The sequence below is a fragment of the Anguilla anguilla genome, chromosome 2 (genome assembly GCF_013347855.1).
Source record: "Anguilla anguilla isolate fAngAng1 chromosome 2, fAngAng1.pri, whole genome shotgun sequence".
Classification (NCBI taxonomy): Eukaryota; Metazoa; Chordata; class Actinopteri; order Anguilliformes; family Anguillidae; genus Anguilla; species Anguilla anguilla.
Window position 1 is genome coordinate 37,034,542 of NC_049202.1, and position 15,113 is coordinate 37,049,654.

At 43.4% G+C, this 15,113-nt stretch overlaps 1 protein-coding gene across 4 annotated transcripts in view; it reads right to left on the reverse strand.

Moving 5' to 3' along the window:
- adam11 (ADAM metallopeptidase domain 11) overlaps positions 1-15,113 on the reverse strand; it is a 41,335-nt gene that overhangs the window by 16,842 nt on the left and 9,380 nt on the right. For all 4 annotated transcript variants that reach the window (XR_004764078.1, XM_035406185.1, XM_035406184.1 and 1 more), the window contains exons 5-18: positions 11,080-11,162; positions 10,800-10,863; positions 6,663-6,723; positions 6,087-6,220; positions 5,643-5,717; positions 5,183-5,254; positions 4,488-4,654; positions 4,219-4,303; positions 3,781-3,871; positions 2,542-2,593; positions 1,876-1,975; positions 1,501-1,572; positions 1,154-1,246; positions 80-160 (exon numbers count right to left, since the gene is read on the reverse strand). Coding sequence is in view for 3 of the 4 variants with exons in the window: in XM_035406185.1 (XP_035262076.1) it covers positions 80-160; positions 1,154-1,246; positions 1,501-1,572; positions 1,876-1,975; positions 2,542-2,593; positions 3,781-3,871; positions 4,219-4,303; positions 4,488-4,654; positions 5,183-5,254; positions 5,643-5,717; positions 6,087-6,220; positions 6,663-6,723; positions 10,800-10,863; positions 11,080-11,162 (1,230 nt within the window). In the remaining variant the exon portion in view is untranslated. The remainder of the gene's footprint in view (positions 1-79; positions 161-1,153; positions 1,247-1,500; positions 1,573-1,875; positions 1,976-2,541; positions 2,594-3,780; positions 3,872-4,218; positions 4,304-4,487; positions 4,655-5,182; positions 5,255-5,642; positions 5,718-6,086; positions 6,221-6,662; positions 6,724-10,799; positions 10,864-11,079; positions 11,163-15,113) is intronic.

The window sequence follows — 15,113 nt, forward strand, 5'->3', positions numbered from 1 at the left end:
AGTGTACATTTTACACATTGTGTTATACACAGCATATATAGATTTAATTCTCCCATAATTCCCCTGGACAGGCCCATACCTGGCTGGAGTCTCCAGTGCAGGTCTCTGCTATGTCACAGTCATTCACAGCTTCCCGGCACACCACTCCCCTCAGCTCGTACTTTCAAATATAATGCACCGAGTCAGCACAACACACATCAAAACTTCCACACATTACTCAGACTCAGGAAATGTACTATAATGGCATTCCACAACCTTTTTTTCCAAAATAAAAGGCTAATTACTCAACACAACTCACCAAAGAATCAAAGTTTGTTGACTATGTTATGGTGAGTAATAAAACATCAGTTTAGGGAGCACTGTTTGCATGCAGACTCAATTTCCTTTTTTCTCATCGTTTTTCTGTTGTGGACCTGCGTAGGCTATTGGATGTGTATATTCTCTTTTGCTACACAGACATTTCTTTGTAACCATATGTTCAGAGGCAAATCTAAACTTCCGCCAGTTTCACACAAGCTTTGTAATTTCCCCAATTAAGTATACACATTTGCGAAATAGGCCCATCTTATCACTGCAACATCCCCCTCACTGCCACGCACGTCCTTTGAAATGCCAACCGCTTATTTCTTCACATTGCAATAAGCAGAGCTTCTGCGGATGGCTGCCATATCAAAGGACAGTGCAGCTGGCACAGGCAGTCTGCAGGTGCCCATCTGAACAGAGGTGTCCATATTTCACTCCCTGGGTGAAGCTATGGCCAATTATTTAAACTGTAATCTCTGTGGTACTCCTAGTCCAGCCACAGTTGGTACGGTCAAGACTCATTCAGGGCCATAGGGGCACATCCCTGCTTCACTCACAAAGAAACTCAATGGGACAGACCCAATTACTCCCACCCCAGGACATGCAATCTGGTCTTCACCCTACATATTACATGCGATGAACATACGGTATGTCAGCACCATCAAAGCATTAGCGTGATAACAAAGTATACCTGATTTCATACTGTTAAATACACACTGATGCTACTTGAAAAGAAAAGAAAAATATATGCACAGCCACCCACAGCCATTCACAGCCCAGCCCCGAAGCCCAGTGAGAGCATTTTCACGGTCGTGTCACCAAAAAGGCCGCGAGAAAGCCAAGCCCTCACCATGCAGCCCCGACAGCACAGTCCGTTGCTGCACATGGCGTCGTGAGTCAGAGTGCACTTCTTACAGCACGCGCCCCCGCTCCGCAAACACTCCTGCAGGGACACAGAGCCACATCCCGCCCGTAAATAACGGCACCTGGCGTCCAATGCTGCGACTGAACGCTGCTAACCATGGAACGCAAAGCACAGTGTGTTCTGGGAACGGCGACTCGATCAGCACGCGACAGAAACTGGATGGCTCAAGCCCAACGCATACTGTCCTTCTGCCCTGCGTCAGAGTTCTGCTGCTGTAATGAGTATCACCGTGCTCCTCCAGGAGGCAGTGTTGTACCACCACGGAGACTCACCACTTGCGATCCACAGTCGCATTCCTCGCCAGTCTCCACAAAACCATTCCCACACTCCGGAGGGTCCAATAGCTGAGGAAGAGGAATGCCGAGAGGAAGGTGGGAGGTACGGGGACAGAGAGAAGAGCAGCAGGAGAGAGGGAGAAAGAAATGGGAGAAAAATGAAAATATATTTCCAAAAAACTGACTGCATTTATGCTCTCTCGACATAGTAGTTACAGTATAAACCGTACAATCTGGATGTTATGCAAAGAAAACTCTCTCATGAAGCATCTCTGTTCAACATTGCACCACGGCCCTTTTGACTCTTTGACTCTGCAGAAATGCTGCGTGTCCCCACACTGCAGAAATGCTGCGTGCCCCCACATGGTTTACCTTATTGGGCTTGTTGAAGAGGCAGCTGCCGCCTCCTGCCTGCAGGAAGCGGATGTACTCGTCCACGCTGCAGCGAGCAAACTTCCGGGGTAGGTAGAATCTGGCAGACAGGGAGATGCATTTGGAACTTAGACCATAGGCTAACATCTCATTTCAACTCATTAGGATGGGAACTTTGGGAATTAAAAAAGATGTTAAACAAATTTATGTTTTAACCTCAATTCAGACAAAATATTGGGAGGATATTATACCGGGATATTTTGGGAGTGTGGCTTATTTCTAATTATAGGTATATTTTATTGGTACATGTTTAATTGGTAAAGAATTCTGAAGAGAGACTTTAAAGGTAAAGATGCCTGCTGAGAGAATCTTTATTCAGAAATATTTCTGAAGAGGGAATCTTTAATAGCAAAGATTTCTGAAGAGGGAATCTTTAATGGCAAAGATATCTGAAGGGGGAATCTTTACTGCCAAAGATATCTGAAGAGGGAATCTTTACTGCCAAAGATTTCTGAAGAGGGAATCTTTACTGCCAAAGATATCTGAGGAGCGAATCTTCATTGGTAAATATTTTCTGACAACTGAGCAAAATAGTTTCATAGACCACCAACAGAAACTGGAAAACAATCTAGACTCTCCACTGCCACTTGTTCTGTATGGACTTACCCTGTGTCCTCCATGATACAACCCAACCAAGGGTCCGGGCATTTACAGTCCCCTGTGGGGGAAAAAAAGACAGGTCATATGACAAGGTTCTATTAGAGTGGCCACAAATAATTTGATTCTTAAAAAACAGTTATACTGTAGGATCTTACATTAACTGATCTTTCCATCCTCAGTATACTTTGGTTTTGAAGAATATGAACAATTTTTAGTGATTGTAAAGAATACCCAACTAAGGTGAGATTTTAACCTCCTCTGTGTTCAGCTCATGAGCTGTCAGTGTATAAACTACAAGTTTGCCCATACTCATCTTTTTAATATGTTGCCCATTACCCGTCAAAGGAGTTACACTTTATTTGCAGATGCACTACCATCTGAAGCTAATCTCCCACAATGCACTGCCTTATCTCTTGCCCACAGTAATGCAAATTCCCTGCATTGCAGTCTGGGAAAATGAGGCAGTGCAGAACAGAAAATATAACACCCCTTGTTTGAAACTTAACAAAACATGGATTTTGTTACTGTGATGCGAAGGCGTTACATCCAAGACAAACGATTACACATGCCAGGAGACCCCACATTTCAGCTAAGCACAGATTTGCAAAGCAGAATTCAAATGCAGCTCTATAAGCATCTTTGCATCCGTTCATGGACTCGCAAATTATTTAATTCCTGAGAAACACACCTGATTCATTGAATGATATCTAGGCTGCTACAAAATTGCGTCTAGTGATTTTTGTCATGTACAAATTCTGGACTGGAAAGATAGACTAATTTTTTTTTTTTTCTTTTTTGAGTGAAGTGCCTTTAACATTATATAATTACAGAATGCCACTCAATGGTGAGAGTTCAAGTACTTAGGCTGATACAACTAAAAGGGGTTGGCAGTAACTGATCAATACAGGCATCACTATGAGCAGTTTATTCAGCGAAATACAAAATACTCCATTTCCTCTGAAAAGCACTTCAAAGGTATGTAAAACATTTATGCAACACCCATCAGCATGTGGAGGGCAACTGCTGCTAACAGACAAAGCAGCTACGGGCGTTCCTTCACAGGAGTCAGCTCAGATGACTAATCATCTAATGGAGAACTCTAATTACAGCTACTTAGCATGGAAGAGTGCCCAAGTGTAAACCCCTCCCCTCACGCATCCCAGCTGTCTGTCAGGTCACACCGAAGCAGGAGGGGGAGGGCGGGGGAGGGGCAGAGAAGGGGGGATGGGTGTTTGGGGATCACACCTGCTGCTGTGCGTTCCTTGTTCCACATCATGCCGATGTTCTGACCCAGGCTCTGGCACAGCGTGATGGCCATCGGACCCACGTTCCCGTACTGTAACACACACGCACAAGTGTGAGACAAGGCCCAATGACACATATTGCAAGCCCATGGCTCGACTGACAATTGCTTAGCCTTATAAAAGCACTCTGCTTTAAGCCGTTTGGATACAAAATACCACTCGTACTGACATGAATGGGTATGAGACTGATGTACAGCTTTGTGTGATGTGTTAGTGTATAGTGATGTAATTGTGTTGGCTCAGCTCAACACAGGGGCAGGTTTACATATCAGCAGGGGCCAATGCAGAGGACTGTGTTACAGCTGTGCGAAAACAAGCCCAGAGATCAATGGGAGGAAACAGTGTTGCCAGGACTTGACGTGAAGGGGAGGTTCCGCACCTCATTGACTCCGCCTCCCCGAGTGAGAGAGCAGATGCCCCCAATGTAGGCCGTCCCGCTGCGGCTGCTCTGGAAGGTGCGTCCCCTGGGAGAGACGAGAGGGAATCGCGGCAACATGGGCGCCGAGTTACTGAGAGTTGTCTTCCACAGAGAGTCGCATCAACACTCACGCCCCCACACCGCACTCTGTAAGCCTCCAGCTCTCTCTGCCTCTCCCATCCGCACACTGTTCTCTCTCCTTCCCACCCCCCAGGGACAGGAATACCTACGAGAGGAGGTGTGCTGTATCGCTGTGTTCCTTTATGTTTTCTTTCCTGTATTTCATGAAGTCACGCAGGGTCAGCAGGGGGTCATCACCAACGGAGACCATGTTCTGTGATGACCACGTTTCCATGGCAACCAGAACGATCCTGGTGTTCAGCTGTTCCTTGTAGATCTAGAATCAAAGAACCACAATAAAAACAATGATGAAAATGTCAGCAAGCCTGCGAGCCCTACAACCATTTTTAGTACTGCTGCTGAACCAAAAAAAAAAAAGCACATCACTGATAGAAATCATACCACTGGCGCTCAGAGCTGGGACATCTGCTTCTTTTAGTTAGAAAACCAACCCTCAGGCCTCAGGTTTAAATACAACAGCTGATTGATATTTTCATTGTGGCGAGCAGCTTCTTTCTGTTCAGCAGCAGACACCTTCAGCTTTGGGTTGCTTTGCAGTATAATGGTGAAGGAACGGGGCTTTAAACTTGTGCGTTTGTTTCCCAGCTAGGGCGCTGATAAGCACCTAGTCTAAACTGCTTGAGTGAAATATCCAGCAGTATAAAGTATGTAAAAATTGTATGTGAAAATGTTATCTGTGAAAGTGGATGAAAGTTCAATCCAAGCAGTAATGTGCATGTAAATTAAGTAACAGAAAAGACTTGGTTTTCAGCGAAAAGAAGCGCAATAACACTCTGTTCCTCACCGCATCTGCCATGTTGACCACAGCTTTGGCAAAGTTCCTGGTCTGGGAGGCTGATTTTCTCATATGCAAATACTGCAGACAGGACACAAATAATAAAGCACAGAGTTACCGAAAGAGAGACAGAGATGAAAATCATGAGATGAAAGGCACTATATTAATGCAATCTATTATCTAATATCATTCATTTCGTAACTCAAGAAAACATGCTCAAGGTCTGATGAGAATAACATCCCCTTGTGTCTCCTTAATTAGAAAAACATGGCCAATTCAGTGTGGAATTAATGTGCAACAGTTTTGCTTAACGACGCCTAGGGATGGTCTGTTCGAAATCAAAGGAAACCCCAACCATCTTTAATGGAAACAAACACTTTATGCAGCCCAGGATGTGAAGATGAAGTTCACCGAGTGCAGGCTAATCCACCCCAATCTTCAAAAAGAGAAACGGCAGCGAGCCACTCACCAACTCATGGTCATTGACCACCATCAGCTCAATATACTTGGTCTCACTCTGGACTGTATGCTGGTTCCGGCGCACCTGGAGGGGGCAATGGGGATGGGTGGGGGGGGGGGGGGGGGGGGGATCACATTTTTGGTATTAGTCACAGGCGGTCTGAAGCTCCAGCTGCCATTCTGAATGCTTTCTGAAGCCACAGATCCAACCAAAATGTGCCCATCTGGGTTCAGTTCATCGAGTATAATTCTTCTGGAAACAAGTACCCCTGTTTTCGTTCGGCTAGCTTAAACTGCTCTCAGCACCACAACAGTAAACACAAGACCAGCTGACAATTAAGAACCTGTACTTCATTTGTACTGTAGAACATTAAACGTAATAAAAAAATGAAATTAAAAAAAAAACAGAATAACCAGACATGATCATTTAGGGTGTCATAAGAGTGTTTCACACCTGTCTCTTTGAGCGGCGCAGCCCCTCGGCGAAGGCAGGTTCCTCTTCCAGTTGAAAGAAGATGTCACTGTCGCCATCGCTGCCGTTCCCGCCATCGGTGTCAGCGTTACTGTCACTGCTGTTCTGCTTGCAGCCTGAAAGAGGAGAGCGCAGGGGGGAGAGCAAAATGCAATTGCATCAGTTTCAACAGACAATACAAGAGTGTATTTTTATACACTGATCTGTAACGTAGATCAATAACCTTCCAACAGGGGGAGGACAAGGACAGCACAGAGGAGGAGAGGATAGAAAACTGCAGACAAGCGGAGGACAGGGGGAATCGGAGGGGACAGGAGACGGAAGAGACAGATGAGCTGGAAGAGGCAAGGACGGGGAGAGCACAAGGTGCGCAACAGGACCCAAAAAAGAACAGAAAACCGAGGAAAGGAGGCTATTTAAAAACCAGAGCCAGGAGAATAGAGGTGAACTCGAGGGCAGAGGAGAGGAACTGAGAGTAAAGATAGAAAACAGAAGAGCAGAGGATGACGGGAGATGAAAGGCCTGAAGGAGGGAGGAAATCAGAGGATGAGTTCACACCTGGACACAGTGGGGCCAGCTCCAGCTTGGGCATCCTGCGCACCAAATGCGCCTCCTCTTCCTAAAGAGACACACGACACAGTCAAAGCACCACTGCAACACTGCTAATGACTTACTGAAACTGTACGTAAGCTTGAATCTGTAACTTCTGTTGAGCAATCATTTTCTTTTTCAGTTTTGGAATTGAGCGATCTTTGTTTTGTTTTTTCTTTTCTTTTTTTGAATTATCTGTATCATAACCATCATCTAGTGTTGTTTGCAGAAAACCGGGGCAATTAGGATCAATTTAATAAGAAAAATTGACCTAAGCTTCGCAATACAAAAATGAATACACAAACCATCAAGACTTTGTGTTTGAGAGTTAATGCAAAAATACTAAAGCAGAACGTTCACATTCCTTGCTGGCAGTGGGTTCTCCATCCATGTAAACTGGGAGACAACTTGAATGCGAGTTTAATGCTTTATGAAAATGACCGTTCTGGGTCTCTGAGGATGGGGCAGGGGGAGCCAGCAAGGATCAAATGAGACAGAGAGAGGCTTCATCGATCTATTTCTCACGCCAGTGTAATGGAGCTACGGTTATATTAGCTCAGGCGCCTTAATGGAAAACTATTCAGCCTCCTCCACTCCGCTCCCTCAGCCCCAACTGTCCTCTGATATAAAATGCATGACTGGGCACAATGAAAGAATGGACTGTCCGCCTCATTTAAATCTACACTCGGAAGCAGTGAGCCTTCACCCTGGACCTACCGAGTAAGCTGGTGAATATTACAAAAGCAATTTCATTTGAAAGACTGGGCCTCCTACAACATTTGTAACAACAATATATGTATATGCTTACTCCACAAATTATTTATCGGCGACAAACAATTAACGAGACGTTTACAACCGAGAGACCAACTAACAGCTCAGCCAATTCTGTTTAACTGATTTGGCCAGTTGGAATGTATGCTAGCAAACACAGGGGGTCCCCTGGAACACAGCAAATGGCATGCAAGAGCTGGGTGGCCATATGTGACAGCATGGAATCAGACTTTTTGCACAAATTTAAATGATCTGTAGTTATAAACAACTGCTGTGATTATAGTTTTTGAGTAGCCATGCCTTCTGCCACTATAAAACAGTTTTACATGAATTACATGTATCGTTCAACCATTCTAAGCTCTTTATATCTGTGGTGGTCACATGGTGGAATATATCAGCAGAACTCATTAGAATTACCAGCTAGACTTCCAGTCACCACAGAACACTTCACATCCCTACTTAAAAACTCACAGAATGGGCCAAGTCTGATGAATATTCATGAGCCAGCAGTCCTGGGAAGTTTCGTAGTTGTTATAACACGGCTGTTATAACATTGCTACCCATATTATATATTATATATTATATATATATATATATATTATATTATAGTCAGAGGTAAGCATTGAATGTGCGTGTAAGAATCCCCTCAGACATACCAAACAGCAGACGTACCTTAGTGATGAAGGAACGTATGTAGTCTTACCTGGTGTTACCGGAAGGGGATTCATTTAACTTAGTGTGGCTTTATATGGATTTCTGTCTATCTTAATAGATGCGGTTACGCCTCTGGCTTGTGTTGCCTACAAGAATACAGTGTGTATGAGTTTATGTGTATGATAGGACCTCAAAACCGCTATGTGTATAGTAGTTAGAGTCAGAGCGGAAAGCCAGGTAAAGTGAATGCAATTTATGATACAGTATGTTCAATGATGGCAATATGCAACAGTGCAAATCTCAGTGTAGTGGAATGGCTATACGCAAATGCAACAGGTCAAATTGATGAATCTCTTTGAACCATTCCACCTTTGCCCTTACAGTATATACCAAAAGATCAAAGAAAGACTCCAAACCAAACGTGATTACACTGTATATGGAAAACCTAAAGCATACATTATGCTATTTCAACACAGTAGTTGTGGAAGCATTGCACCAATGCAGCAGAATGATTGCAACAGTGCTACTGGGGCAATAGCACTGTCTCTGTATGAAACTTTGCTGACTCCCTGCTAGCACTGTAAACACAGTCTGTTCTCCTTTGGGGGTCAGATAAGGGGCACGCTTCTTTAAACCGCCCTACCTGCATATAGAGCTATATATTATAGTCTGATATCACATCTTTGGAGTGGCTGGCTGGTTCTAGGCTCAGGTAAGTGGCGTGTAGTCTGAAACCTCAAACAAAGTGTTTGCTGTTGGAATTGGTTCCATGCATAAAAGACAAGGGCATGCATTGCCCTGCGGAAAGGTTCACTGACCCCTCAGTCCTCTACCTCTTCTCCCCCGCCCCCTCCCCCCTCGCCAAAATTTCTGCACGAGACATTTCATCATCATGATCCTGCTCCTGGATTATATGTCAAGTCATTACCTTCCATAAGGCAATAGGAAGATAGAGTGACACATGGCGGTGCCAGAGAGAGTGGGAGAGGCAGAGAGAAAGAAAGCCGTTTATTGTCATGCCAGTAATATATAACATGAAATCTTACACTTCTACTGACCATCAACTCTCCAAACGCTATAGACCGAAGATGCTCCTATTCCCAAAACACACAGTACAGTGAGGTTTCTAAGAACAGAACTCAAAGAGCTTTGACAATTGCTTTGTTCAAATGGGGGCACAGTACACCTGCAGCCACCCTCAGGTGTTACAGAAGCAACAAAGTGGCAGAAGTCACTCATTCAAATCCAATCCATTTCCAGAAAAACAATGATGAAATGTGTTTTGCCATGACTAATTCTGAGGTCATACTATAAAAAACTCAAAGTATTTGCAGTGATTGTATTATGTAGTGATATTATTTAATATTATGCAGAGAAAAAAAAGCCAAAATGCTGGGGAAAAAATACACTGCATTCTATAAACAGATATTCCAAGGTCTTTTGTTTTAACAACAGGCGATGACCCAGACTTGAACCACAACAAAATAATTACTCTTGTTTCTTTGAGCAAATTGTCTTTCGGTGTCTGACAATTCTGTTGTTGTTTATTGATCATAATATTTATACAGCTGTTGGTAGAATTCAAAGAAAAAGCACTTAATTTGAATGAAAAGTCAAAAACGAGATGTCATGCTCTAGCTAGCTTGCTCAACTAGAGTAAATTAAAACAGGGCTTTTCACTTCTAGGGCTTTTTAATATTAGCCTGTGTGGCAACAATTTATTTTGATCAGATCAAAACCTTATTTGTATATTATTTAATTCCACTAATTTCATCCTGCTTCTGTTACAATTGTCATAATAAAATTATGAAAGACATACATTTATTGTGTTACTGTGAGTTGGCATAGCCAAGCACTGATAATTGCACCATGGTGGACAGTTATTGTCCCACTGAAAAATGAGGTTAAGGAGCAAGAAAGGAGGCTTAATGCATATTGAATTATTTGTATCTGATTATTCAAAGCAATACGACTGATCTAACTAGCACAGCTATCCAAGCTTGCTAGATCAGCCATTTACAATACTGAGAATAACCAGTGAGGGTCCAGAGCAATATAACCACTGCTGTGTCCCAAAGGTTATACCTGTCATGCACCAATCACACTACATTATCTATTTATATAAACAGAAAATAATAACTGTGTGTGTGTGTGTGTGTGTCTGTGTGTATCTCTCTGTGTGTGTGTAAGAAAATGTAAATGTGTGTCTCGTTTGTGTGGATTAGTACATAAAGGCATATACTGCACACACTGTCTGTGTGGATGTGTGTGTGCATGTATGCCAAAGATGGAAAGCTGATAATTAATTCAACAGATTTCTCTACTGTCTATGGGTCACTGCCCACTGGTCTGAGGACAGTGACACCCACCTGCCCTCTTCCCCCAACTCCGGCTACCTCACACACTTCAACACACACCGCCCATGCCAACACCAACCTGTTGTCAGCAGCACCACCAACAGCTGGTGACCTGCAACTTTCATCAAATCTTGTGTCCAATAAAAACCTTCCAGCTATCAAGTCAAGTGGGAGACACAACAGTTTGTCTGCGAGCCACACAGTAGTTTATAAACACATCTGGAACTTGCTAGAATATGAGTGTAACATTGCACGTTCACTCACCTGGCCTTCGCCACAATATACCTCCATCCCACCCTCCAATTATTACGCCACAATTTACCTTGTCGCTGTCTTCCAGAACTGGCTCAATCCCGTAGGAGAAATTCCCATCAGAAAACATTCCTCTGTAGGTGGGGTGAGAGAGGGAGAAACACAGGAAAGGAGAGAGCTCAGTGTTGGTTAGACAGGATCAACACTGCGGTGACGTGTCCACAGCAACCAGGTGGCAGTGCGATGTGGTAGATCGTAGCAGTCCACAGCACTGCCCTAGTGGACATGAGGTGTAAGACAGCGGGCAGGGGATTTTTTTTTGTAGGACTTTTTAAGCAGGGGATTCTCACCTCAGGCCGTGACAGGTGGAAAGAGCAACCCAGGAACCGGGCACATCTCGAACCTTCCCATGATAATAGCAATGCTCACCTCCCTGCAGACACAAAGAGCAGGCCCACGTCAGTCCTGCTTTCAATAAGCACACAGTGCTGTGCAGCATATCCTCTTCTGATCAAACAGAACTCACACCTCCCCTAAGCACCATTCACACGCATACGCCAAACACACCCATACCTACCCTCACTAACACCCACATACACACAGTCATATGTACACCCAATAACACCCACTCAGTATCCACAGACAGATCATTAGAAGCACTTACCAACACGCAATTACACCCAACACACACATACACACACACACATATTTATTTATTAATTACTTTGTTTATTTATAAATTTGGCAGAGCAATGAAACGCAGACCCCTGACCAACTGAACCCTCCTATACCTATACACAAATGACAACTGTGTGTCGCCCAATGACAGTAATGGCCATAGTCGGCAACAGCAAGAATTGGATTTAATCGGAGACCGTGAGGTTCCCAAAATCAAATATTAACACATACATCCACTGACACTTCCCTCCACCTAAGAGACAACTATGCATACACCCACCCAAACATCCACCTACACCCATACAAACAAATAAACATATTCATATATGCACACACTCATCACAATTTACACCCAAACACATATCCACAGACACATATCCATATGCAACAAAAGTATTTTGTAAAAAATGGGCCTACGATGATCACATTCCTAGATTGTGCAGAGTGAATGTAATGCCACTACTGGACACCTGAAACCAGTTTCAGTAACAACCCCTATCAACTACAAAGGGGTTACTTAAGTTCAGTCTCATAGGGCCACAGCCCAGCAGGCTTTCCTACTCTCTATAAACCATTAGCAAGCTCAGCACTGGGAAGAGAGGCCGGATTGATTTTTCTATGGCAATGATGAGTCAAACCGGACGGCTAAGTGCTTGACTGTAAGAAAAGCTTGATACAAGACCCGGGTTGAGCTGCTCAGAAGTAAAGTATCTACAGAGTGCAAATAAACCTCAACCAAGCAATGCAATAGATGGCCTGACTTTATACCTTTGCTGTGCAAAGGACAATCTGAGCCCTGAATCATGTTACTTCATAGCACGTGTGTGTGTGTGTGTCACTTGAGTCAGGTGTAAGTGTCACATGGACAGAAATTAATACTGTATGCACCTAATGAAGAAAGTACAATACCCAAACCTCCACACGTGGAAGAACCAAACAACACCGATCTCAGGAACAGCTAACGGCTCACTTCATCTCCATCTCAGTGTGTTCTGGCCCGTGCAAACCCCATCGGATCTGCATGGCACACGGCAAGCCAAATCTGACTCACAGGCTGTGACATAAGTGAGGAAAGTAAGCTTCGTAAAACCAGAAAAATGAGAGTATTTCGCATATTCAAGGGCACAAATATGAAGTATCTTTTGCATTAATGAATCTGAAAATCCCTGCGTGCCATTTATGTTTATACAACAATGTAAAAGCTAGAGGCTAAAATGAATTTTTTTTTCCATATGCTGTTTTCATCAGTGGCGCGAAACAATAAGCTTTGAAATGCTGCACGGCATTTCAACGAGGTTCAGCCTCTGTACTGAGGAGGCGTTCCAGGTTTTCCATATAAATTTTGGTGCCAGTGATGGAGAATCTGCGCATAGAAACCCAAGCGTGCGTCACGCACCACTGCGAGCCCCTTTGATTGTGTCTTTTTGTTCAACAGGAGGCAAACTCCATGTACTGTGTGGGTGAGCTGATGTACAGCTGTTCACAGGATTTAATGTGATGAGATTCAACAATGATAAGAACCAATGACAAGGCCTTCATGCCCCCTCCATCCCCATCAAAAAAATAAGTACTACTACAACAGCATAGAAGGGTTCTGAGGCATACAGACAAGGGTCCACCTGACCTCACTCTGCATAATTTGAGCTGGGCATAATATCACCCAAAAATATCAAACATGTTCACATAATATTTTTCTACACTGCCTTATCAGCATGTTTTTTTAAAATGCCATATTGTCCCCAGAAAACATCTATTTCATGTACACTGCTGCAATCAGTTTCAGGAGGTTCAAGACCTGCTGACTACCCCCCTTAGTTTTGTTTTGGTTTCTATTGAGGATATGCTTCAGATTCAGACTAAGGTTTGGACATTTTAAAGACCAGCTCAGAACACTGGTTTTATATTACCTTTGGTGTGCACCACTCAGCAATATCATTTTCCTATTTTAGACCAAAGACAATTGAGCTTCTAGCAGGATTTCTTTTTCTTTAGTTAAAACATCCTGTTGTAAATTTGAAATCCAACATCCTCACCATTAACTTTTTGGACACATATTTATCAGTCAGGATTCTTTCAACTTTGTGGCACCTAAGGAGTCTCATTTACAATCCCTCTGCAACTTCTTTTCAACAACCATAAACACTGGAATCAAGCTGCCACTGTCAAAAGGCAGTTTTCATTTTTTTAAAATATGGCATCATAAAATCCACTCAAATTTTGCATCTCCAATCCCACCGAAATTTGGAATGTCTAATTTGCAAACTATGTACAAGCATGCTCATATATGGCCACCGCTGCTGGCACAGGAGAGTGAAGGCAATTGGCAGTTCTCTTCCGAAACACAGACCTATCAGCTAGCTGCTTCTTTTCACCTCGCAGCTGCAGCAACATGCAGTGCAGGGGTGGAGGAGACCCATTCATACGAGTACACAGAGAGCTAGCCACAGGCTCCCGGATGACCAGCAGGAGTTGCCTGAACAATGAACATTGCTATAGCCCTACTAACTGTACCCCTCCCATAACCCTAAACAATGCACTGCTGCTCCTCTGGGGCTGCCAGCCACAGTCAGTAGTGGTGCGGGTCAGATTCTATCTGAGACCGTCACGCACCGCAAACAGTGCTTTTACAGTGAGTCACCGAGCAGCCTCACACAGCAGCTTTTCAACATGATTGCATCAGACTTGAAGACCTTGAACTTTGGTTTCCCGTTACCACTTGAACCATTTTTTGTCAGAATTTATGTGGAAACTGTATTGCATATGCTTCCTGACACAATAACATCACAATAGCCTTAGAGTCAATCAAAGGACACCACAATGGACTTTGTAGATTCATTTTTTTCGCAGTCTTCACTATATTTGGGAATTCACATTTCTTATGAATGTTGAGACTGCTCTAGGTCCTCACAACAAAGTATGCGACAAATTGAAATTTCACTACTCTTGTGCATTTCCTTATCTTAAACCAAGTGATAACAAACGAGTTTTAAAAGTCTTTTCGAGCCTCTATGAATTTGCAGATATTTTTTTGGGAAACATGCAAATCTTTGTGAAACACATGTTGTCCCTCTGGTCAAAATGACATTATTACATAATTACATCACTTGGATTTTCTCGGCGAAATCATTAAAATCCTCTTTTTCAGACAATTTATCAAGGATATACATACATTTGGAAGCCATCATATTTCAACAAAACACAGGGGATTTTTTTCTTTTTTGCATGAGCTGGCATTAAATACATCTTCATCATTTATTTCTTGTCTTTTTGTAGGGGAGCCACTTAGGCTGCATACAGGCTTTTATGGGGGAAATGCAGGGCACTTATCTACATCAAAATAAATAAATAAAGTCAGAGATTACAAGGGTAAGTGGAAGAAATCAGATTGCATCGCACTGAGCTGTTAGCAGATGAGTATCAGGTGACCTTTCTGCAGAGTTCCTGGGACTGCGCTCTGTATAATGTTCGCTCAACAGCACTATCCACCCCACACACATGGGCGCGCACACACATTACATTACATTACAGGCATTTAGCAGACGCTCTTATCCAGAGCGACTTACACAACTTTTTTTTACATAGCATTTTACATTGTATCCATTTATACAGCTGGATATATACTGAAGCAATGCAGGTTAAGTACCTTGCTCAAGGGTACAACGGCAGTGTCCTACCCGGGAATCGAACCTGCGACCTTTCGGTTACA